This window comes from Salmo trutta, unplaced genomic scaffold (genome assembly GCF_901001165.1).
Source record: "Salmo trutta unplaced genomic scaffold, fSalTru1.1, whole genome shotgun sequence".
NCBI classification, from domain to species: domain Eukaryota; kingdom Metazoa; phylum Chordata; class Actinopteri; order Salmoniformes; family Salmonidae; genus Salmo; species Salmo trutta.
Genome location: NW_021822703.1, coordinates 28,784 through 55,646, shown reverse-complemented (window position 1 = coordinate 55,646; position 26,863 = coordinate 28,784). Strand labels below are relative to the sequence as shown.

The 26,863-nt window shown below is 45.0% G+C and overlaps 1 protein-coding gene across 1 annotated transcript; it reads right to left on the bottom strand.

Moving 5' to 3' along the window:
* Positions 1-8,382: 8,382 nt before the first annotated feature.
* Positions 8,383-22,185, bottom strand: LOC115183910 (high-affinity choline transporter 1-like). Its single transcript, XM_029744885.1, has 9 exons — positions 22,090-22,185; positions 21,307-21,566; positions 20,715-20,828; positions 18,830-18,985; positions 18,315-18,463; positions 17,003-17,146; positions 14,503-14,656; positions 9,760-9,977; positions 8,383-9,273 (listed from the first exon to the last, which is right to left on the bottom strand). The coding sequence occupies exons 2-9, from the start codon at positions 21,491-21,493 to the stop codon at positions 8,617-8,619; spliced, it is 1,779 nt and encodes a 592-aa protein (XP_029600745.1). The 5' UTR covers positions 21,494-21,566; positions 22,090-22,185; the 3' UTR covers positions 8,383-8,616.
* Between the last annotated feature and the right edge of the window lie 4,678 nt (positions 22,186-26,863).

Here is a 26,863-nt window from a genome sequence, read left to right as displayed (position 1 = left end):
CACGTTAACCTGGTCACGGTGTGGCACGTTAACCTGGTCACGGTTTGGCACGTTAACCTGGTCATGGTGTGGCAAGTTAACCTGGTCATGGTGTGGCACGTTAACCTGGTCACGGTTTGGCACGTTAACCTGGTCACGGTTTGACACGTTAACCTGGTCATGGTGTGGCACGTTAACCTGGTCATGGTGTGGCACGTTAACCTGGTCATGGTTTGGCATGTTAACCTGGTCATGGTTTGGCACGTTAACCTGGTCATGGTTTGGCATGTTAACCTGGTCATGGTTTGGCACGTTAACCTGGTCATGGTTTGGCACGTTAACCTGGTCACGGTTTGACACGTTAACCTGGTCATGGTGTTGCACGTTAACCTGGTCATGGTGTGGCACGTTAACCTGGTCATGGTGTGGCACGTTAACCTGGTCATGGTTTGGCACGTTAACCTGGTCATGGTTTGGCACGTTAACCTGGTCATGGTTTGGCACGTTAACCTGGTCACGGTTTGACACGTTAACCTGGTCATGGTGTGGCACGTTAACCTGGTCATGGTGTGGCACGTTAACCTGGTCATGGTTTGGCACGTTAACCTGGTCATAGTTTGGCACGTTAACCTGGTCATGGTTTGGCACGTTAACCTGGTCACGGTTTGGCACGTTAACATGGTCACGGTTTGACACGTTAACCTGGTCACGGTTTGGCATATTAACCTGGTCACGGTTTGACACGTTAACCTGGTCATGGTGTGGCACGTTAACCTGGTCACGGTTTGACACGTTAACATGGTCACGGTTTGGCACGTTAACCTGGTCATGGTGTGGCACGTTAACCTGGTCACGGTTTGACACGTTAACCTGGTCACGGTTTGACACGTTAACCTGGTCACGGTTTGGCACGTTAACCTGGTCACGGTTTGGCACGTTAACCTGGTCACGGTTTGGCACGTTAACCTGGTCACGGTTTGGCACGATAACCTGGTCACGGTTTGACACGTTAACCTGGTCACGGTTTGGCACGTTAACCTGGTCACGGTTTGGCACGTTAACCTGGTCACGGTTTGGCACGTTAACCTGGTCACGGATTGGCACGTTAACCTGGTCACGGTTTGGCACGTTAACCTGGTCATGGTTTGGCACGATAACCTGGTCATGGTTTGGCACGATAACCTGGTCATGGTTTGGCATGATAACATGGTTTTTCAATGTATCCCCTGAGACACACAGTTTTAATAAGGTGATCGATCTATGACTGTTGGTGGGTGGAGGATGGAGAGGGGGGGTTAGGGTCCTAGGAGAGGTTAAACAAGGTCCGGCCGGCCGTGTGATTGATCCAGGACAATGGGACGTCGGGTTATTGTAGAGTAGGTGATAGAGGGGGTTAGGTAGGGTCCTAGGAGAGCTTAAACAAGGTCCGGCCGGCCGTGTGATTGATCCAGGACAATGGGACGTCGGGTTATTGTAGAGTAGGTGATAGAGGGGGTTAGGTAGGGTCCTAGGAGAGGTTAAACAAGGTTCGGCCGGCCGTGTGATTGATCCAGGACAATGGGACGTCGGGTTCGGGGTTTAGAGGATGTTGTCCTGTTTATCAGTTGATGGAGAGTTCTGGAACTCGTGGAGGAAAGTTTTGTCACACTTTGACGGTAAATTACCTCCTGTGTCAAAATCCAATCAAAATTGATTTTATAATTCCCTTTTTTTTCCCTGTGTCATGTCTTTGCCATAGTAGTAGTAGAATGACATATTTGATGGTGTGGTTCTATATTCTACACTAAGGTGGGTCCAGTTTAGAAACTAACCCTGTTAACTTGTCATTCTGTTCCACATCCTTGTGAGTTGAATCTGGGTCTGGAAAAGCACATCGAAACTCGTAACGTCTGCAAGATATCAACGACACGTCACAAGGACCTTTTAAATACGTCCAAGTTTAAAATATCCATGAATGAATCTGTATTTAGTAGCGTCCAAATGCTATTTTTTCCTCCAACATCAAGGAAGGAGAGCCAAGTCGGACATCATGAGCCCCTTCCTCCTTCCCCCTTCCTCCTTCCTCCTTCCCCCTTCCTCCTTCCCCCTTCCTCCTTCCCCCTTCCTCCTTCCTCCTTCCCCCTTCCTCCTTCCTCCTTCCCCCTTCCTCCTTCCTCCTTCCTCCTTCCCCCTTCCTCCTTCCTCCTTCCCCCTTCCCCCTTTCTTCCCATTCCCACTACCAGAGAATAAGTGGATTGACTTTTGGCTGAGTTTTTCCCTGTCATAATTGTTAATTATGGTGAGTGCACTGTGCTGTTCCTTTGTGAATGAGACTCTCTGGCTACGTGTCTTTATGGGACTGGGTCCCGGAGCCCAAGGACACAGCGGAGGACACAGTGAGGGGGGGACAAGGGAGGGTGGCTGGGACAAGAGAGTGTTTGTGGGGTCTTTGCGTCATCCCCTCAGGGGCGACGGCTCTAACAGGCTACATTAACCCCCCCCCCCCCCAACTCCTCTACCCCCACCTTCCGTACTAGACGAGTGCAGCACTTAAGGTAATATAACTAACAGGATCTATTTTAAGACCACGGGTCTTTTCACTGAGGCCATCTGATGGATAAAGACGCAAGCCGAGCGTTGTAATTTTTGTCACGTTTTCGGGTCGTGTTCTCTTTCTCTACTCCCACCAGAAGCTAGCTATCAGAGTCGCCCGACAATCAACGCTGGCTATCAGAGTCGCCCGACAATCAACGCTGGCTATCAGAGTCGCGCGACAATCGACGCTGGCTATCAGAGTTGCCTACCAATCGACGCTGGCTACCAGAGTCGCCTACCAATCGAAGCTGGCTATCAGAGTTGCCTACCAATCGACGCTGGCTATCAGAGTCGCCTACCAATCGACGCTGGCTTCCAGAGTCGCCTACCACTCGACGCTGGCTATCAGAGTCGCCTACCACTCTACGCTGGCTATCAGAGTCGCCTACCAATCGACGCTGGCTATCAGAGTCGCCTACCAATCGACGCTGGCTTCCAGAGTCGCCTACCAATCGACGCTGGCTTCCAGAGTCGCCTACCAATCGACGCTGGCTTCCAGAGTCGCCTACCACTCGACGCTGGCTATCAGAGTCGCCTACCAATCGACGCTGGCTTCCGGAGTCGCCTACCAATCGACGCTGGCTTCCAGAGTCGCCTACCAATCGACGCTGGCTATCAGAGTCACCTACCAATCGACGCTGGCTATCAGAGTCGCCTACCAATCGACGCTGGCTTCCAGAGTCGCCTACCAATCGACGCTGGCTTCCGGAGTTGCCTACCAATCGACGCTGGCTTCCAGAGTCGCCTACCAATCGACGCTGGCTTCCAGAGTCGCCTACCAATCGACGCTGGCTATCAGAGTCGCCTACCAATCGACGCTGGCTTCCGGAGTCGCCTAACAATCGATGCTGGCTTCCAGAGTCGCCTACCAATCGACGCTGGCTATCAGAGTCGCCTACCAATCGACGCTGGCTTCCGGAGTCGCCTACCAATCGACGCTGGCTTCCGGAGTCGCCTACCAATCGACGCTGGCTATCAGAGTCGCCTACCAATCGACGCTGGCTTCTAGAGTCTCCTACCAATTGACGCTGGCTTCCAGAGTTGCCTACCAATCGACGCTGGCTCCCAGAGTCGCCTACCAATCGACGCTGGCTTCCAGAGTCGCCTACCAATCGACGCTGGCTCCCAGAGTTGCCTACCAATCGACGCTGGCTTCCGGAGTCGCCTACCAATTGATGCTGGCTTCCAGAGTCACCTACCAATCGACGCTGGCTATTAGAGTCGCCTACCAATCGACGCTGGCTTCCAGAGTCGCCTACCAATCGACGCTGGCTTCCAGAGTCGCCTACCAATCGACGCTGGCTATCAGAGTCGCCTACCAATCGACGCTGGCTTCCAGAGTCGCCTACCAATCGACGCTGGCTTCCAGAGTAGCCTACCAATCGACGCTGGCTTCCAGAGTCGCCTACCAATCGACGCTGGCTATCAGAGTCGCCTACCAATCGACGCTGGCTATCAGAGTCGCCTACCAATCGACGCTGGCTTCCAGAGTCACCTGCCAATCGACGCTGGCTTCCAGAGGCACCTACCAATCGACGCTGGCTTCCAGAGTCGCCTACCACTCGACGCTGGCTTCCAGAGTCGCCTACCAATCGATGCTGGCTCCCGGAGTCACCTACCAATCGACGCTGGCGAAAGGCTTCTAACTGGCCACTGATTTAATACGATGACCTTTTCTTGTAAGAAAAGAAAGATGGAAAAACCAATCAACAACGTTGAAAACACACCATAAACAGACAATAATAGTTCCTTTATAATAAAAGGAATGTACTAGAATGCTTCAGAGTTCTGAAAGCGCCAAATGGTTTGATGAAGTTATTTGTCCATTTGTGGAAGAGGAAAGGCTCTGACCAGTGACAGGACTAGACTATAGTTAATAGGAGGGTAACCATTAGAGAGTCTTCTCTCTCTCTCCTCAGTGACAGGACTAGACTATAGTTAACAGGAGGGTAACCATTAGAGAGTCTTCTCTCTCTCTCCTCAGTGACAGGACTAGACTATAGTTAATAGGAGGGTAACCATTAGAGAGTCTTCTCTCTCTCCTCAGTGACAGGACTAGACTGTAGTTAACAGGAGGGTAACCATTAGAGAGTCTTCTCTCTCTCCTCAGTGACAGGACTAGACTATAGTTAACAGGAGGGTTACCATTAGAGAGTCTTCTCTCTCTCCTCAGTGACAGGACTAGACTGTAGTTAACAGGAGGGTAACCATTAGAGAGTCTTCTCTCTCTCTCTCCCTCTCTCTCTCCCTCTCCCTCTCCCTCTATCCCTCTATCCCTCTATCCCTCTCTCCCTCTCTCCCTCTCTCCCTCTCTCGCTCCCTTTCGGCTGCCATTTTAAAACACCTCCCTGAGAGAGAAGAGCAACAAAGAGCTGTGGTTGGGAGGCTGGGAGGTCAGATGGGGAAAATGACAAACAGCAAAAACAGGAACATTAAAAATCCCCGAGCCCTGATGATAAACTGTACTGTACTGTATGTAGCCCTGAAAATCCAGATTCCACATGTTGATAAATGACTATTTCTATAACGACAGCGCAACTACAAAAACATTAAACATTAAATTGTTTAAATAATATAATTTATTCAATTTCAGCATTGTTTCTTTTAAAGACATCAAAAATAAATAAAGATTTAGTGAGATTTAGTAAGGGGGTCTCTGTTGTCTAACTGATATATGACTTCTACCAGCGTCGTCTGTCTGAAATGTATTTCTTCATATTATTATATACAGATACACATATAATTATTATATTATATGATACACATATAATTATTATATTATATGATACACATATTATTATAGCATATTATATACAGATACACATATAATTATTATATTATATACAGATACACATATAATTATTATATTATATGATACACATATTATTATAGCATATTATATACAGATACACATATAATTATTATATTATATACAGATACACATATAATTATTATATTATATACAGATACACATATAATTATTATATTATATACAGATACACATATAATTATTATATTATATGATACACATATTATTATATCATATTATATACAGATACACATATAATTATTATATTATATACAGATACACATATAATTATTATATTATATACAGATACACATATTATATACAGATATACGCATTATTATTATATACAGATACACGCCACACAAAACACCGTACAATGCTGTTGACAACAAATAAATGCATACATTTCGGACTGTAACCCATGGAATAACCCAGTAAGGCTGTATATAGACAGACCTCCAGTAATAACCCAGTAAGGCTGTATACAGACAGACCTTCAGTAATAACCCAGTAAGGCTGTATACAGACAGACCTTCAGTAATAACCCAGTAAGGCTGTATACAGACAGACCTTCAGTAATAACCCAGTAAGGCTGTATACAGACAGACCTTCAGTAATAACCCAGTAAGGCTGTATACAGACAGACCTTCAGTAATAACCCAGTAAGGCTGTATACAGACAGACCTTCAGTAATAACCCAGTAAGGCTGTATACAGACAGACCTTCAGTAATAACCCAGTAAGGCTGTATACTGACAGACCTTCAGTAATAACCCAGTAACCACTGTAGACGTTATGACATAAGTCACCATTTAAAACCAAAAGCGTGTAATTAAAGCCATTAAATTACTACATTTTACAATAAATACTTTGCTGTTTATATTCCTTCCATGTAGATTTTATATCATAATTATTTTTTTTTAAATCAGGTTTTTTTATACCAACATTGAATTAAATCAAAATGAGCCTGTATTGTATTGTACAGCGCTGTAAATCGACTACCTATTTCTAAATGTTTTCTACTCAACATGGTAATAGAGTGTTGTGTGTGTGTTTTTGTTGCTGAAAGGTTATTAAAATGTTTGAAATGACCTCTATGATAAGCTGCTGTCTATACTAGGATATAACTCACAGTGACAGTGTTGTGGGGAAAAGCCATTTGATTTCAATACCTTTTTAGAGAGAGAGAGAGAGAGAGAGAGAGCATCCCAAAACGTTTCCCTACGTGTTCGTCCGCGGAGGAAGTGGTCAGAAAGTCGTTTGGCCGTTCAGGAGATAAAAGGTGCTGAAAGTTTAAATTTTTTTGGGGGGGTGTTTCCCCCCCCCACATGTACGAATTGTTGAGTTTGATATCATTTAAAAAAGCTTACAATAAGGGTTGTCAAACAATTGTAATAATTTCTGTAAAATATTAAGACATTTTTTTTTGTGTTGTGCCTGACATAGTTTTGTTGTTATTGAAATTATTAAATAGTTTGACAGCCCTGTTGGTAAACTTTTAAATGACATCAATCTCAGCCATTTTGTATTTTCCAGTCTCATGGTACGGTAAGGCGGGATACCTCAGCCGTTTTGTCTTTTCCAGTCTCATGGTACGGTAAGGCGGGATACCTCAGCCATTTTGTATTTTCCAGTCTCATGGTACGGTAAGGCGGGATACCTCAGCCATTTTGTATTTTCCAGTCTCATGGTACGGTAAGGCGGGATATCTCAGCCGTTTTGTCTTTTCCAGTCTCATGGTACGGTAAGGCGGGATACCTCAGCCGTTTTGTCTTTTCCAGTCTCATGGTAAGGTGGGATATCTCAGCCGTTTTGTCTTTTCCAGTCTCATGGTAAGGTGGGATATCTCAGCCGTTTTGTCTTTTCCAGTCTCATGGTAATGGTAGGGAAAGTAGGTCAATTTTATCTCTTTTGGCATTCAAGTCCAAAAAGTCACTTTCTGACCACTTCTACAATGGAAGGTTTTGTTCAAATCAAAAGGGAGCGGTACAGTGGACTTCCCCTTTATCCATCATCCTGAACCAATCATATAACAGTACAGTGGACTTCCTCTTTATCCATCATCCTGAACCAATCATATAACAGTACAGTGGACTTCCCCTTTATCCATCATCCTGAACCAATCATATAACAGTACAGTGGACTTCCTCTTTATCCATCATCCTGAACCAATCATATAACAGTACAGTGGATTGAACACAGGAATATGCAATGTCACAAAAATATCCCAAAATCCAGATTTGATCATTGATAAATTATTGTCCGTCTGCTTATTTGGTTATTTGATGTTTATCTTTCTACAATACGACTCAGAACATTACACTTCCCACTCAGACCAAAACTGAATTCATCAGTCAAATTAAATAATTAACTGTTGCTGTTTGTAACTAAAATAACAGTGACAAATTATTTTTAATCTTTATACTCTGAACTATTTATCTGTGATTGTTACATCTGTAAGCTTGTCTGTCCATTTTGGCTGAAAACAATTTCTATTGGATCAAAACTAGGTTTTTAAGTCTCTGTACATGTCCAATAGTTATAAACTGCTTTATCCTGTTATGACCCCGCTGTCATTTCATCACAGACTGAGACCAGGGAGAGTTCAGGTCTGATACATACCAACATTACATTTGACATTTTAGTCATTTAGCAGACGTTCTTATCCAGAGCCACTGCATACATTTCATACATTTTTTTGTATTTTTTTTCCCTCATACTGGCCCCCCGTAGGAATCGAACCCACAACCCTGGCGTTGCAAACACCATGCTCTACAGGGAAGGCTGTCCGTTATCCACTGGTGACTCACATTCAGCAGCAACATTAGTCTTATCTCTTATCTTCTATTCTGTTCCATCTTCATAATGTCCTCTTATATTTAACTAGTCAGTTAAAAGAAAAAAGTATTATTTTCAACGACGGCCTACCGGGGAACAGTAGGTTAACTGCTTTGTTCAGGGGGCAGAACGACAGATTTTTACCTTGTCGGCTCGGGGAGTCGATCTTGCAACCTTTCGGTTACTAGTCCAACGCTCTAACCACTAGGCTACCCTGCCTCCCCCAATAGATGGCGTGCCATCTATATCTGTTTCATCATCATAACTCACTTGGCCATGATGGGGATCAAATTAAATCAAAGTGGTTAAATATCAAACTAGTAAAAATGTGTATTTCAGTCTCCGTCACTTCAGTCCTCTTTACTTCAGTCTCTTTATGTTCCCAGACGTTCCTGTTTAAAGGTCCCCGGGGGGTTTTTAGTCCAGGGTCTTGTGGTTGGGGCTGTCTTCAGGACTAGAGTCCTCCTCGGCCAGAGTGTCTCTACGGGTGAACGTAGCAGCCAGTTGAACGCTGAGCCGTGGTTTGACAGGCGCCATCTCAGACAACGCCATGTCGTTACGATTGACCAACGTGGTCTTGTCCATGTTCTCTATGCTGTGCTGGGCCAACACCGCGTCCAAGAAGTCATACTTGGGCAACAACTTGCCGCTCTCAAACAGATACTTGGCCAGGTAGGAGAAAGCCACGTTGCCTAAGAAGGAGGCCAACATGGAGACGGTTTTAAACGGGAACTTCTGCACCACTATGTGTTCCACCTCTCCGGTCAGATGATGAATCCGGTCCTCCAGCTGCCAGCCAGGGTAGTAGATGAAGGGGGGTATTGAGAGATAAGGCTCCCCTCCTCCGATCCTCAGGATCAGACCGAAGACGTAAGCGGCGACGGAACCGTATGTGTTGGTTCCCTTGACGAAGAGGACAGAGATGAGCTGAGGGAAGATAATAACGTAGACCAGGTCGGAGCTCAGGTACCACAACCCGTACACCGTGCCCGTTAGCAACGCCATCGCCGTGGCCAGGCCGCCGAATACAAAGATGGTGACGCGCATTACCCACACGATCTCCGTGTCCGATGCCTGAGGGGGAGGAGGAGGGGTGTACAACGTTACACACACAACAACACACACAACAACAACACACACAACAACAACACACACAACAACAACAACAACAACAACACACAACAACAACAACACACACAACAACACCACACAACAACACAGAGAACAACAACACACAACAACAACAACACACAACAACAACACACAACAACAACACACAACAACAACAACACACAACAACAACAACACACACAACAACAACACACAACAACAACAACACAACAACAACACAACAACAACAACAACACACAACAACACAACAACAACACAACAACAACAACACACAACAACAACACAACAACAACAACAACAACACACAACAACAACACAACAACAACAACAACACACAACAACAACAACACAGATGAAGTTCAGATATTTTGTGAACAGGAAGTAGTAAGTGGTGGTTTTTAGTCCCGCCCCCCCCCCCTTCCAACTCACCGATTGGCGGAAGGCCAGCTGGTAGATGTTCCGAGCGAACATGGAGCTAGCCGATAGGATGGAGGAGTCGGCGGATGACATCACAGCAGCAGAGACCGCCCCCAGGCCGAAGAAGGAGACGAAGGGAGGACAGAGGTACTGGAGGACTATGGGTAATATCATGTCTGCCTGGTCCCTCTCCTTGGGAGGTACAGGTCCATACGCAGTCTGGTTCCAGTCTGAAGAACATGAGGAACACAACATATCGTTTGGAACCTGGAACCACAGCTGAATCTAAAGGACTCCCCTTTCTCTGGTTCTAGTCTGAGGAACATGAGGATCAGTACACACAACAGTCAAGAACCCAGAACCAAGAACTTAGAACTTAGAACCAGAAAAAACAGGTACATTTACATTTACATTTAAGTCATTTAGCAGATGCTCTTATCCAGAGCGACTTACAAATTGGTGCATTCACCTTAAGATATCCAGTGGAACAACCACTTTACAATAGTGCATCTATATCTTTTAAGGGGGGGGGGGGTAGAAGGATTACTTTATCCTATCCCAGGTATTCCTCAAAGAGGTGGGGTTTCAGGTGTCTCCCGAAGGTGGTGATTGACTCCGCTGTCCTGGCGTCGTGAGGGAGCTTGTTCCACCATTGGGGTGCCAGAGCAGCGAACAGTTTTGACTGGGCTGAGCGGGAGCTGTGCCTCCTCAGAGGTAGGGAGGCGAGCAGGCCAGAGGTGGATGAACGCAGTGCCCTTGTTTGGGTGTAGGGCCTGATCAGAGCCTGAAGGTACGGAGGTGCCGTTCCCCTCACAGCTCCGTAGGCAAGCACCATGGACTTGTAGCGGATGCGAGCTTCAACTGGAAGCCAGTGGAGAGAGCGGAGGAGCGGGGTGACGTGAGAGAACTTGGGAAGGTTGAACACCAGACGGGCTGCGGCGTTCTGGATGAGTTGTAGGGGTTTAATGGCACAGGCAGGGAGCCCAGCCAACAGCGAGTTGCAGTAATCCAGACGGGAGATGACAAGTGCCTGGACCAGGACCCGCGCCGCCTCCCGTGCGAGGCAGGGTCGCACTCCGCGAACGCTGCAGAGCACGAACCCACAGGATAGACAGTGGTCAAACTAAGGAACCTACTAAAGAACTACAACTGTGGCAGAACAGAGGTCAAAGGATCCTACTAAAGAACTACAACTGTGGAAGAACAGAGGTCAAAGGAACCTACTGAAGAACTACAACTGTGGAAGAACAAAGGTCAAAGGATCCTACTGAAGAACTACAACTGTGGCAGAACAGCGGTCAAAGGAACCTACTAAAGAACTACAACTGTGGAAGAACAGCGGTCAAAGGAACCTACTAAAGAACTACAACTGTGGCAGAACAGCGGTCAAAGGAACCTACTGAAGAACTACAACTGTGGAAGAACAGCGGTCAAAGGAACCTACTAAAGAACTACAACTGTGGCAGAACAGCGGTCAAAGGAACCTACTAAAGAACTACAACTGTGGAAGAACAGAGGTCAAAGGAACCTACTAAAGAACTACAACTGTGGAAGAACAGAGGTCAAAGGAACCTACTAAAGAACTACAACTGTGGAAGAACAGCTGTCAAAGGATCCTACTAAAGAACTACAACTGTGGAAGAACAGCGGTCAAAGGAACCTACTGAAGAACTACAACTGTGGAGGTTAGAAAGACCAATGGGAAACCTCCATAACAGTACAACCCTATTACAGCTTTATACATGATGATAAACAGTCATGTCAGATTGTCTGTTCTACTGTAACTATATATCATCCCTTAACGTAGCATTTCACCTCCCGTCACTGGACGTAGTCCTACTGTAACTATATATCACCCCTTAACGTAGCATTTCACCTCCCGTCACTGGACGTAGTTCTACTGTAACTGTATATCATCCCTTAACGTAGCATTTCACCTCCCGTCACTGGACGTAGTCCTACTGTAACTATATATCACCCCTTAACGTAGCATTTTACCTCCCGTCACTGGACGTAGTCCTACTGTAACTATATATCACCCCTTAACGTAGCATTTTACCTCCCGTCACTGGACGTAGTCCTACTGTAACTATATATCATCCCTTAACGTAGCATTTCACCTCCCGTCACTGGACGTAGTCCTACTGTAACTATATATCATCCCTTAACGTAGCATTTCACCTCCCGTCACTGGACGTAGTCCTACTGTAACTATATATCACCCCTTAACGTAGCATTTTACCTCCCGTCACTGGACGTAGTCCTACTGTAACTGTATATCACCCCTTAACGTAGCATTTCACCTCCCGTCACTGGACGTAGTCCTACTGTAACTATATATCACCCCTTAACGTAGCATTTCACCTCCCGTCACTGGACGTAGTTCTACTGTAACTGTATATCATCCCTTAACGTAGCATTTCACCTCCCGTCACTGGACGTAGTCCTACTGTAACTATATATCACCCCTTAACGTAGCATTTTACCTCCCGTCACTGGACGTAGTCCTACTGTAACTATATATCACCCCTTAACGTAGCATTTTACCTCCCGTCACTGGACGTAGTCCTACTGTAACTATATATCATCCCTTAACGTAGCATTTCACCTCCCGTCACTGGACGTAGTCCTACTGTAACTATATATCACCCCTTAACGTAGCATTTTACCTCCCGTCACTGGACGTAGTCCTACTGTAACTATATATCACCCCTTAACGTAGCATTTTACCTCCCGTCACTGGACGTAGTCCTACTGTAACTATATATCATCCCTTAACGTAGCATTTCACCTCCCGTCACTGGACGTAGTCCTACTGTAACTATATATCACCCCTTAACGTAGCATTTTACCTCCCGTCACTGGACGTAGTCCTACTGTAACTGTATATCATCCCTTAACGTAGCATTTCACCTCCCGTCACTGGACGTAGTCTTACTGTAACTATATATCATCCCTTAACGTAGCATTTCACCTCCGGTCACTGGACGTAGTCCTACTGTAACTATATATCATCCCTTAACGTAGCATTTCACCTCCCGTCACTGGACGTAGTCCTACTGTAACTATATATCACCCCTTAACGTAGCATTTTACCTCCCGTCACTGGACGTAGTCCTACTGTAACTATATATCACCCCTTAACGTAGCATTTTACCTCCCGTCACTGGACGTAGTCCTACTGTAACTATATATCATCCCTTAACGTAGCATTTCACCTCCCATTCCTGACTCAGTAACTGAGTGTACAGACAGTGATTCAGCAGGACTTTGATGCTGGAGTTAAACCCTGGAGATCAAACACCTAATTCAGTCCCTTTTGCTTCTCCTCAGATGTAATATTTACAAAGTTCACAGTAGTAAACGGAGAGACGGAGAGAGAGACGGATAGAGAGAGAGAGATATTGAGAGATTGAGAGGGAGGGAGACGGAGAGAGAGGTTGAGAGAGAGAGAGACGGATAGAGAGAGAGAGATATTGAGAGATTGAGAGGGAGAGAGACGGAGAGAGAGAGAGATATTGAGAGATTGAGAGGGAGAGAGACGGAGAGAGAGAGAGAGATATTGAGAGATTGAGAGGGAGGGAGACGGAGAGAGAGGTTGAGAGAGAGAGAGACGGATAGAGAGAGAGAGATATTGAGAGATTGAGAGGGAGAGAGACGGAGAGAGAGAGAGATATTGAGAGATTGAGAGGGAGAGAGATGGAGAGAGAGAGAGATATTGAGAGATTGAGAGGGAGAGAGACGGAGAGAGAGAGAGATATTGAGAGGGAGAGAGACGGAGAGAGAGAGAGATATTGAGAGATTGAGAGGGAGAGAGACGGAGAGAGAGAGAGATATTGAGAGATTGAGAGGGAGAGAGACGGAGAGAGAGAGAGATATTGAGAGATTGAGAGGGAGAGAGAGAGAGATATTGAGAGATTGAGAGGGAGAGAGACGGATAGAGAGAGAGAGATATTGAGAGATTGAGAGGGAGAGAGACGGAGGGAGAGAGAGAGATATTGAGAGATTGAGAGGGAGAGAGACGGAGAGAGAGAGAGATATTGAGAGATTGAGAGGGAGAGAGACGGAGAGAGAGAGAGATATTGAGAGATTGAGAGGGAGAGAGACGGATAGAGAGGTTGAAAGGGAGAGAGACGGAGAGAGAGAGAGAGAGAGAGAGAACGATCCTCCATAATGGATGAAGGGACCAGCTGATGATGGTTTTTTTGGAGCTTTTCCAGAGATCTGAGGGGGAACACGGTTACACCCAGAGGTGTCCCCCGGACCCCCTTCCCTCCCCCCCCCGGACCCCCTTCCCTCCCCCCCCCAACGCCCAGCAGGGGGACAGACCTCTGAAATATGTATCATCATTAGGCTACCAGATGAGGAACTCTCCATCAGACGTTTGGGAATAATAGGACAACAACTAACAGATACAAATCAAGCAACGCGACGGAACGAGACGTCCAAGGTAGAACCGCTCAGACATAAAGTAACTGTAGCCCAGCTGGGGGTGTGTGTGGGTGTGTGTGTGTGTGTGTGTGTGTGTGTGTGTGTGTGTGTGTGTGTGTGTGTGTGTGTGTGTGTGTGTGTGTGTGTGTTTGGGTGTGTGTGTGTGTGTGTGTGTGTGTGTGTGTGTGTGTGTTTGGGTGTGTGTGTGTGTGTGTGTTTGGGTGTGTGTGTGTGTGTGTGTTTGGGTGTGTGTGTGTGTGTGTGTGTTTGGGTGTGTGTGTGTGTGTTTGGGTGTGTGTGTGTGTGTGTGTGTGCGTGTCTCACCTGTGGAAGCCCCTATAGCCCCGATCATTACTGAGGGCACAGCCATGACCAGGCACCCTGCAGCCGCGATGAACGACAGCACCTGGGCGTATGTAGCGGAAGAGGCAGAGAGAACTCGTTGAAAATAGACCTGCCAGGGAATCCCCCCCAACATCTAGAACACAGAGAGGAGACAGTGGATTCATCTAGAACACAGAGAGGAGACAGTGGATTCATCTAGAACACAGAGAGGAGACAGTGGATTCATCTAGAACACAGAGAGGAGACAGTGGATTCATCTAGAACACAGAGAGGAGACAGTGGATTCATCTAGAACACAGAGAGGAGATAGTGAATTCATCTAGAACACAGAGAGGAGACAGTGGATTCATCTAGAACACAGAGAGGAGACAGTGGATTCATCTAGAACACAGAGAGGAGACAGTGGATTCATCTAGAACACAGAGAGGAGGCAGTGGATTCATCCAGAACACAGAGAGGAGACAGTGGATTCATCCAGAACACAGAGAGGAGACAGTGAATTCATCCAGAACACAGAGAGGAGACAGTGAATTCATCCAGAACACAGAGAGGAGACAGTGGATTCTTCAGTAAGTATCGTTACAATCAGAACATAATCACTACTCCTTAAACAGTAAATGTTCTGTCTGCTGGAGTACCAGAACCAGTCCTATCCAGAACCAGTCCTATCCAGAACCAGTCCTATCCAGACCCAGTCTTATCCAGACCCAGTCTTATCCAGAACCAGTATTATCCAGACCCAGTCTTATCCAGACCCAGTCCTATCCAGAACCAGTCCTATCCAGACCCAGTCCTATCCAGAACCAGTCCTATCCAGAACCAGTCCTATCCAGACCCAGTCTTATCCAGACCCAGTTCTATCCAGAACCAGTATTATCCAGACCCAGTCTTATCCAGAACCAGTCCTATCCAGAACCAGTCCTATCCAGACCCAGTCCTATCCAGAACCAGTCCTATCCAGAACCAGTCCTATCCATAACCAGTATTATCCAGAACCAGTCTTATCCAGACCCAGTTCTATCCAGAACCAGTCCTATTCAGAACCAGTCTTATCCAGAACCAGTCCTATCCAGACCCAGTATTATCCAGAACCAGTCCTATCCAGAACCAGTCTTACCCAGACCCAGTATTATTCAGACCCAGTCCTATCCAGAACCAGTCCTATCCAGAACCAGTCCTATCCAGACCCAGTCCTATCCAGAACTAATCCTATCCAGAACCAGTCCTATCCAGAACCAGTCCTATCCAGAACCAGTCTTATCCAGACACAGTTCTATCCAGAACCAGTCTTATCCAGACCCAGTCTTATCCAGAACCAGTCCTATTCAGAACCAGTCTTATCCAGAACCAGTCCTATCCAGACCCAGTATTATCCAGAACCAGTCCTATCCAGACCCAGTATTATCCAGAACCAGTCCTATCCAGAACCAGTCCTATCCAGACCCAGTATTATCCAGAACCAGTCCTATCCAGACCCAGTCCTATCCAGAACTAATCCTATCCAGAACCAGTCCTATCCAGAACCAGTCCTATCCAGACCCAGTCCTATCCAGAACCAGTATTATTCAGACCCAGTCCTATCCAGAACCAGTCCTATCCAGAACCAGTCCTATCCAGACCCAGTATTATCCAGACCCAGTCCTATCCAGACCCAGTCCTATCCAGAACCAGTCCTATCCAGAACCAGTCTTACCCAGACCCAGTATTATTCAGAACCAGTCCTATCCAGAACCAGTCCTATCCAGAACCAGGTCCTATCCAGACCCAATCTTATCCAGAACCAGTATTATCCAGAACCAGTCCTATCCAGAACCAGTCCTATCCAGACCCAGTCCTATCCAGAACCAGTCCTATCCAGAACCAGGTCCTATCCAGAACTAGTCTTATCCAGAACCAGTATTATCCAGACCCAGTCCTATCCAGAACCAGTCCTATCCAGAACCAGTCCTATCCAGACCCAGTCCTATCCAGAACCAGTCCTATCCAGAACCAGTCCTATTCAATACCAGTCCTATCCAGAACTAGTCTTATCCAGAACTGTCCTATCCAGAACCAGTCCTATCCAGAACCAGTCCTATCCAGACCCAGTCCTATCCAGAACCAGTCCTATCCAGAACCAGTCCTATTCAATACCAGTCCTATCCAGAACTAGTCTTATCCAGAACTGTCCTATCCAGAACCAGTCCTATCCAGAACCAGGTCCTATCCAGAACTAGTCTTATCCAGAACCAGTATTATCCAGACCCAGTCCTATCCAGAACCAGTCCTATCCAGAACCAGTATTATCCAGAACCAGTCCTATCCAGAACCAGTCCTATCCAGACCCAGTCCTATCCAGAACTAGTCCTATCCAGAACCAGGTCCTATCCAGAACTAGTCTTATCCAGAACCAGTATTATCCAGAACCAGTCTTATCCAGACCCAGTCCTATCCAGAACCAGTCCTATCCAGAACCAGTCCTATCCAGAACTGTACGTACCAGCAGACAGAAGTTGTCTATCCAGACCCAGGCATCTTCTCTCTTGATGTTTCCCTTCCAGGGAGCTTGGTAGATCTCCTTCACTGCACTGATCTTGATGTCAGACACGGCTGGGTTGTTCAGAGCGAACGGTACTGAAACCCACTGACACAGAGGCAGAGACAGCGACACACGGGAACACGTCAAACCCGGGTCAAACACACACTGCTACAGCCAGAATGTCAGTTCTAGAAATATAGTTGTAGAAATATAGTATAATGTATTAAATAGTTGTAGAAATATAGTATAATGTATTAAATAGTTGTAGAAATATAGTATCCTGTTTTTAATAGTTGAAGAAATATAGTATAATGTATTAAATAGTTGTAGAAATATAGTATAATATATTAAATAGTTGTAGAAATATAGTATAATGTATTAAATAGTTGTAGAAATATAGTATAATGTATTAAATAGTTGTAGAAATATAGTATAATGTATTAAATAGTTGTAGAAATATAGTATAATGTATTAAATAGTTTTAGAAATATAGTATAATATATTAAATAGTTGTAGAAATATAGTACAATATATTTAATAGTTGTAGAATTATAGAAACATGTTTTTAATAGTTGTAGAAATATAGTACAAGGTTTTTAATAGTTGTAGAAATATAGAATCATGTTTTTAATAGTTGTAGAAATATAGTACAAGGTTTTTAATAGTTGTAGAAATATAGTATAAGGTTTTTAATAGTTGTAGAAATATAGTTTAATATTAAATAGTTGTAGAAATATAGTATAATGTATTAAATAGTTGTAGAAATATAGTATAATATATTAAATAGTTGTAGAAATATAGTATAATGTATTAAATAGTTGTAGAAATATAGTATAATATATTAAATAGTTGTAGAAATATAGTATAATGTATTAAATAGTTGTAGAAATATAGTATAATATATTAAATAGTTGTAGAAATATAGTATAATGTATTAAATAGTTGTAGAAATATAGTACAAGGTTTTTAATAGTTGTAGAATTATAGAATCATGTTTTTAATAGTTGTAGAAATATAGTATAAGGTTTTTAATAGTTGTAGAAATATAGAATCATGTTTTTAATAGTTGTAGAAATATAGTATAATGTATTAAATAGTTGTAGAAATATAGTATAAGGTTTTTAATAGTGAGAGTTGTCCCTACTCCTTCTCAAATTCTTTCAAATGTTTCAGCTACAATGGAACCCAACGGAATTGGTCCCCAAAGTACAAACTCCCAAGCAAAAATGAAGTCCAGCTGAAATAAGTCTTTGGTACGGGCCGAGTGTCTCACCAGTCCCAGGAAGATACAGAAGAGCTGCACCACGTCGGTGTACGCTACAGAATACAGACCTCCGACTAACGTGTAGAAGATGGCAATACAGGCAGAGATCACCACAGACATCTTGATGTTTATATCTATGATCACACTCAGCGTGGCTCCTAGAGGAACAGAGAGACAGGGAGACCTGATCAGAGATAGTAACAACACAGACAAGACATCACCACAGACATCTTGATGTTTATATCTATGATCACACTCAGCGTGGCTCCTAGAGGAACAGAGAGACAGGGAGACCTGATCAGAGATAGTAACAACACAGACAAGAGATCACTTCCTAGGTTCTGGCCTTTCTAGGGAGTTTTTCCTAGCCACCGTGCTTCTACACCTGCATTGCTTGCTGTTTGGGGGGTTTTAGGCTGGGTTTCTGTACAGCACTTTGAGATATCAGCTGATGTAAGAAGGGCTTTATAAATACATTTGATTTGATCACACTGTGCTGTAATACATCATTCATAATAACTTGCCCAGAGCAGATAAAATGGCCGCCGACCAGAAGATCTCTCCCATTAGAGCAGGTATGAAGAGCAGACCGCCCATCCTCTTCCCATACTTCTGCTGGAAAGGGTCCAGCATGGTGACGTAACCTCGGGAACGCATGGGCTTGGCGAAGAACAGGCCTCCTGCACACGGGAGGAATGTTGGCAGGTTTAAACGCACAGAATATTGGGGATTTTCACAAGAATGTCAAATATATTTGGATTATTTCACAATTAAATCTACATTGTTAATTTATATTTTACAAACTGTAGTCTATTATACAGTGCACTCAGAAGGTATTCAGACCCCTTGACTTTTTTTCACATTTTGTTACGTTACAGCCTTATTCTACAATAGATTAAATTAAATGTTTCCCTCATCAATCTACACACAATACCCCATGATGACATCACAATACCCCATAATGACATCACAATACCCCATAATGACATCACAATACCCCATAATGACATCACAATACCCCATGATGACATCACAATACCCCATGATGACATCACAATACCCCATGATGACATCACAATACCCCATGATGACAAAGCGAAAACCGTTTTTTAGAAATGTTTGCAAATGTATTAACAATGAAAAACAGAAATACCTGATTTACATAAGTATTCAGATCCTTTGCTATGAGACTCGAAATTGAGCTCAGGTGCATCCTGTTTCCATTGATCATCCTTGGGATGTTTCTACAACTTGATTGGAGTCCACCTGTGATAAATTCAATTGATTGGACATGATTTGGAAAGGCACACACCTGTCTATATAAGGTCCCACTGTTGACAGTGCATGTCAGAGCAAAAACCAAGCCATGAGGTCGAAGGAATTGTCCGTAGAGCTCCGAGACAGGATTGTGTCGAGGCACAGATCTGGGGAAGGGTACCACAAAATGTCTGCAGCATTGAAGGTCCCCAAGAACACAGTGGCCTCCATCATTCTTAAATGGAAGAAGTTTGGAACCACCAAGACTCTTCCTAGAGCTGGCTGCCCGGCCAAACTGAGCAATCAGGGGAGATGGGCCTTGGTCAGGGAGGTGTCAGAGAACCCGATGGTCACTCTGACAGAGCTCCAGAAGCCCTCTGTGGAGATGGAGGAACCTTCCAGAAGGACAACCATCTCTGCAGCACTCAAACAATCAGGCCTTTATGGTGGAGTGGCCAGACAGAAGCCACTCCTCAGTAAAAGACACATGACAGCCCGCTTGGAGTTTGCCAAAAAGCATCTAAAGACTCGCAGAGCACGAGAAACAAGATTCTCTGATCTTGAGTGGCCCAGCCAGGGTCCAGACTTCAAACCGATCGAACATCTCTGGAAAGACCTGAAAATAGCTGTGCAGCAACGCTCCCCATCCAACCTGACAGAGCTTGAGAGGATCTGCAGAGAAGAATGGGAGAAACTCCCCAAATACAGGTGTGGCAAACTTGTAGCTTTATACCCAAGAAGACTCTAGGCTGTAATCGCTGCCAAAGGTGCTTCAACAAAGTAATTACTGCACTGTTGAATACTTATGTAAATGTGATATTTCCGTTTTCTATTTTAATTTATTTTGTAACATTTTCTAAAAAACTGTTTTTGCTTTGTCATTATGGGGTATTGTGATGTCATTATGGGGTATTGTGATATCATTATGGGGTATTGTGATGTCATTATGGGGTATTGTGATGTCATTATGGGTTATTGTGATGTCATTATGGGGTATTGTGATGTCATTATGGGGTATTGTGTGTAGATTAATGAGGGGGGGGGGGACAATTCAATCCATTTTAGAATAAGGCTGTAAGGTAACACAATTTGGAAAAATTGAAGGGGTCTGAATACTTTTCCGAACACACCGTTGATATTGAGATGACTCACCTACGACTAGACTTAGCGCATATCCAAAAGGCGCTTGTGCCCAAGCCAAGCCATACCCAGGAAGATAGACGTACTCCGCTGTTCCGTTGATATATCCACCACCAACCCAGGTCGCTACAATGACAACAACAACTAAATATAAATGTTCAGCCGACAGTGATTCAGAGAGTAAAATCCCGATTACCCGACGCGCGTAAAACCAAACGACAAGGTTACAACATTGCGCTTATTTTTGAATTGTGTTTGAAAATGAACGCTTGGTCCGATTATGAGTTTCTTCACGGAAAAATGTATTTAACAAAAAAATAATAATAATCTGTAAACTAAAGATGTTCAATGTTGCATTTCAAACATGTTAGTTAGTGTCTTTAGTTAAAGCATTTCTCCTCACCATCGAGCATGAGTTATCAAATTGAAGTAGCCTTTATATGTTTTTACATCAATCAAGTAAAACATTTTTTTTTAAAGGGTATCGTCCTACAATATTCTGTTAGTAAACTTCTAGAATCCAGAATCACATTCATTTAGAAATCAACTTACAAATAAGAAATCGACTAACCTATCTCAATCATTCACACGCAACGAAACTCACCGGTCATGGTAAAACCACCTACAAATAAACCAATGTCTCTGCCACCGACCATGATGGTTTCACTGCGGTCTGTACCCTCCGCTTCCCCGGCGTGTTTGTTCTTCCACGCTGCCCAGATCCCCACCGCGAGGATCAGAACGTAGAAGAGGGCGATCGCCGCCAGTCCCTCCACGTGGATGCCGGTCATCTTGTCTTGTTTTGTTGTTTTTAGCTCGTAGCTGAGCCGTGTGTCCTCGCTAGGAACCGGATGGCATTGAGACCTGCGTGGTGGGGTGCGGAGAGAAAGTGGACATTGAATTGAGTGATAGTGAAGGATAGATGAATAGCCTAAAATACAAAATAAAGACAAAACATTATACTTGTAATTATCTTTTGTTATGCTATTTCGTTAGATTTATTATGTTACTATTTTATGACATCAGAAATAAGACAACAATCTTAATTTAAAAAAAATATTAATCCCCGACTATGTGCGTAAAAAGCCCATTACGCACAACCCTCAGACAGTCCGTGGAGCTGTTGACGCGTTAAAACTGACTTCATCTTCTGATGGGAGAATTGTAATATCACTGCAAACATCTATTTAAAATATCAAATGTGTCCTTTTTAACACAACCCTCCTCAAAAACGGAAAATTATTATATAGGCTATATCTGGAGCAATGGTATATTTAAATAATAATAATACAGAATGATTTACTTTACAATGATGTAGAGATTCCTTTACATGGCCTAACATGTCTTCAACAACAACAACAAAAAAATGAGAAAATAAACAACTTACCTGAAATGTCTCTTGGCTCTACCGGAAACTTGAGGTTTAAAGCCGCTTCTCAACGAACTGGGTGTAGAGATAAACACTGGCCCCGGTGCGTTATTCTCCGGTAACCCTCCCGCTTCTCAACGAGCTGGGTGTAGAGATAAACACTGGCCCCGGTGCGTTATTCTCCGGTAACCCTCCCGCTTCTCAACGAACTGGGTGTAGAGATAAACACTGGCCCCGGTGCGTTATTCTCCGGTAACCCTCCCGCTTCTCAACGAGCTGGGTGTAGAGATAAACACTGGCCCCGGTGCGTTATCCTCCGGTAACCCTCCCGCTTCTCAACGAGCTGGGTGTAGAGATAAACACTGGCCCCGGTGCGTTATTCTCCGGTAACCCTGCTTGAAAACTAAGTAATGATCAACTCAAGAGCTCGCGCTAGGATCGTCCCTCCCGGTGACTTTTATAAGAGTGGCGTCAGACGTCCGGTGTTCACGCGCGGTCAGAGAGAGAAAAGTGAACATCCTTTTGATGAGAATAATGAGCACGAGAAACGTCACTGGGTTTTTCCTACCGTTACTAGTGGTGTACGCAAGTGTGTGTGTGTGTGTGTGTGTGTGTGTGTGTGTGTGTGTGTGTGTGTGAGAGAGAGCGAGAGAGACAGAGAGACAGAGAGCGAGAGAGAGAGAGAGAGACCACTGTGACTGACCCCAAATTAAGGAAATCTTAGACTATGTACATAGTCAGTGAGCATAGCCTTGCTATTGAGAAAGGTCGCCGTAGGCAGACATGGCTCTCAAGAGAAGACAGGCTATGTGCAACACTGCCCACAAAATGAGGTGGAAACAGCTGCACTTCCTAACCTCCTGCCCAAATGTAGGACCATATTAGAGACACATATTTCCCTCAGATTACACAGATCCACAAAGAATTAGAAAACAAATCTCATTTTTATAAACACACATATCTATTGGGTGAATGGTCACTGTCCATGGTTCTGAACTGGGTACAATTTTATTTTAACTAACTTAATCAGTTAAGAAGAAATTCTTATTTACAATGATGGCCTACCGGGAAACAGATGCAGAACGACTGATTAGCACCTTGTTCAGCTCGGGGAATCGATCCAGCAACCTTTCGGTTACTGGCCCAACGCTCTAACCACTAGGCTACCTGCTGGTTACTGGCCCAACGCTCCAACCACTAGGCTACCTGCTGGTTACTGGCCCAACGCTCTAACCACTAGGCTACCTGCTGGTTACTGGCCCAACGCTCTAACCACTAGGCTACCTGCTGGTTACTGGCCCAACGCTCTAACCTCTAGGCTACCTGCTGGTTACTGGCCCAACGCTCTAACCACTAGGCTACCTGCTGGTTACTGGTCCAACGCTCTAACCACTAGGCTACCTGCTGGTTACTGGCCCAACGCTCTAACCACTAGGCTACCTGCTGGTTACTGGTCCAACGCTCTAACCACTAGGCTACCTGCTGGTTACTGGCCCAACGCTCTAACCACTAGGCTACCTGCTGGTTACTGGCCCAACGCTCTAACCACTAGGCTACCTGCTGGTTACTGGCCCAACGCTCTAACCACTAGGCTACCTGCTGGTTACTGGCCCAACGCTCTAACCACTAGGCTACCTGCTGGTTACTGGCCAAACGCTCTAACCACTAGGCTACCTGCTGGTTACTGGCCCAACGCTCTAACCACTAGGCTACCTGCTGGTTACTGGCCCAACGCTCTAACCTCTAGGCTACCTGCTGGTTACTGGCCCAACGCTCTAACCACTAGGCTACCTGCTGGTTACTGGCCCAACGCTCTAACCACTAGGCTACCTGCTGGTTACTGGCCCAACGCTCTAACCACTAGGCTACCTGCTGGTTACTGGCCCAACGCTCTAACCACTAGGCTACCTGCTGGTTACTGGCCCAACGCTCCAACCACTAGGCTACCTGCTGGTTACTGGCCCAACGCTCTAACCTCTAGGCTACCTGCTGGTTACTGGCCCAACGCTCTAACCACTAGGCTACCTGCTGGTTACTGGCCAAACGCTCTAACCACTAGGCTACCTGCTGGTTACTGGCCCAACGCTCTAACCACTAGGCTACCTGCTGGTTACTGGCCCAACGCTCTAACCTCTAGGCTACCTGCTGGTTACTGGCCCAACGCTCTAACCACTAGGCTACCTGCTGGTTACTGGCCCAACGCTCTAACCACTAGGCTACCTGCTGGTTACTGGCCCAACGCTCTAACCACTAGGCTACCTGCTGGTTACTGGCCCAACGCTCTAACCACTAGGCTACCTGCTGGTTACTGGCCCAACGCTCTAACCACTAGGCTAACCTGTCGTAATTGATTCACATTCTAACCGAAAGTGTCGAGTTGCCTCTGTGAACAGCCAGGTCTGGTCTAACGATAACTCCTTGCACGGAGTTCAAACCCTAATTGACGGATTCGGACGTGGTTGTTCTCTGAATAAATAAAAACAACAATTTAACCACTTTAAATAGAGAAAAGAGAGGCCTTGGTTTCAGAAAAAAAAATCTTTCTTGAAAAAGAGTCGTAATTTCTCCCGTCTCTTTTTTGACTGAGCTGTGAGTCAATTTAATTGCTACAATCTTGTGTCCTGGTATGATGTGAGACGCCTGATTTATCTTTGACCAACCTGACAGACAGCCCAATTAAGATAGAAGAACTGACAGACAGTCCAATTAAGATAGAAGAACTGCAGTAGATCCATACAGAAGTTGTGTTTCCAGAGTGAAGAAACATTGTTTATATATGAACATATAAATATTTTTTATGCTTAAAATGACCAAAAAAACTTTTGCATAATACTACACACATAATGTAACTGTATCCCATGAATGGAGGTGACAGCTTCTTCACATCCCAAACCTTCTTGGCACCAGTCTGGAAGGCAGCATCATGCAGGCAGACTGCTCGTGTTCCCCCCAGTCCCAGTCTCCTGCTCCAGCAGAGAGAGGTAAAAGAGAGAGAGAGAGAGGTAAGAGAGCGAGAGAGAGAGAAAGAGAGGTAAGAGAGAGAGAGCGAGAGAGAGAGAGAGACAGAGAGAGAAAGATAGAGAGAGAGAGCGAGAGAGAGAGACAGACAGACAGACAGACAGACAGACAGAGACAGAGAGAGGTAAGAGAGACAGAGAGAGGTAAGAGAGAGAGAGCGAGAGAGAGACAGACAGACAGACAGACAGACAGAGAGAAAGAGAGACAGAGAGAGGTAAGAGAGAGAGAGACAGAGAGAGAGAGAGAGAGAGGTAAGAGAGAGACAGAGAGAGAGAGAGAGAGAGAGAGACAGACAGACAGACAGACAGACAGACAGACAGACAGACAGACAGACAGACAGACAGACAGACAGACAGAGAGAGAGAGAGAGAGAGGTAAGAGAGAGAGAGAGAGAGATGAGAGAGACAGAGAGAGACAGAGAGAGAGAGAGAGACAGAGAGAGACAGAGAGAGACAGAGAGAGATATTAAGAGGAGAAAAGGATTTCATCATTGCTTTAAACAACTCCAGTGGCTCCCTTCGCTCTACCTGTCTACTGTCTCTACCTGTCTCTACCTGTCTCTACCTGTCTCTACCTGTCTCTACCTGTCTCTACCTGTATACCTGTCTCTACCTGTATACCTGTCTCTACCTGTCTCTACCTGTCTCTACCTGTATACCTGTCTCTACCTGTCTCTACCTGTCTCTACCTGTCTCTACCTGTCTCTACCTGTATACCTGTCTCTACCTGTATACCTGTCTCTACCTGTCTCTACCTGTATACCTGTCTATGCTGACAGTGTGTGTCTGGGTGAGTGTTGTGATAGAGTGGGGGTAGAGGCAGAGCAGTAACCCTCCTAACCTCTCCCTTCCTGACTGACAGGCTCTGCCCGGTGTGTGTGTGTGTCTCTCGCTCGCTCGCACACACACACACACACACACTCGCACGCACACGAACACACACACACAGCCCCGCGTCGTCTCTGGGTCACATAACAACAGTCTGACTGATGGGTGAAGAGAGGGAGAGTAACCAAACACAACAAACATGTTTCTGTTTGTAGCTCATTCTGAGTGTCCGTGTCAGAGACCTGCTGTTCTCACACTGAGAAACAGAAACCTGGGAAAAAGCTCCTTTTCACCCAAAACATAATTATAAATGAATTAATAGTAAAAAAACAAGAAACAGTCAAAACAAAATACGTAAAAAAAAAAAAAACACGTGTTTATTTTGGACCTGTGCAAAAAATATCTATTCACATGAAAACCTCCGGGTCAGAATGACCCACAGCATCAAGTTCGTATAGAAAATCTACACCGACATTCCACAACACACCAGTGGGTCCAACATTAGGAAGTTAGGGTCACGACCCTGAACGAGGAAAAGTTATTTCATGGAGAAAAAGAGAGGTTAACTAGTATTTTAGACAATTCAGAAGTGGAAAATGGGTCAAATTGCCCTGCAACATAATAGGAGGGTTATTAAACAGGGTAGAGGGAGATCCATTATATTGTCCTCTTATTAAACAGGGAAGAGGGAGATCCATTATATTGTCCTCTTATTAAACAGGGTAGAGGGAGATCCATTATATTGTCCTCTTATTAAACAGGGTAGAGGGAGATCCATTATATTGTCCTCTTATTAAACAGGGTAGAGGGAGATCCATTATATTGTCCTCTTATTAAACAGGGTAGAGAGGGATCCATTATATTGTCCTCTTATTAAACAGGGTAGAGGGAGATCCATTATATTGTCCTCTTATTAAACAGGGTAGAGGGAGATCCATTATATTGTC

Bases quoted from the DNA above. Each gene is read 5' to 3' on its own strand.
- LOC115183910 (XM_029744885.1), bottom strand. From the start codon at position 21,493: ATGACCGGCATCCACGTGGAGGGACTGGCGGCGATCGCCCTCTTCTAC. The intron at 17,147-18,314 runs GTGAGACACTCG...CCTCTGTGTCAG, and splicing joins TCTGTATCTTCCTGGGACTG to TGGGTTTCAGTACCGTTCGC. The intron at 14,657-17,002 runs GTACGTACAGTT...TCTGTGTTCTAG, and splicing joins TAGACAACTTCTGTCTGCTG to ATGTTGGGGGGGATTCCCTG.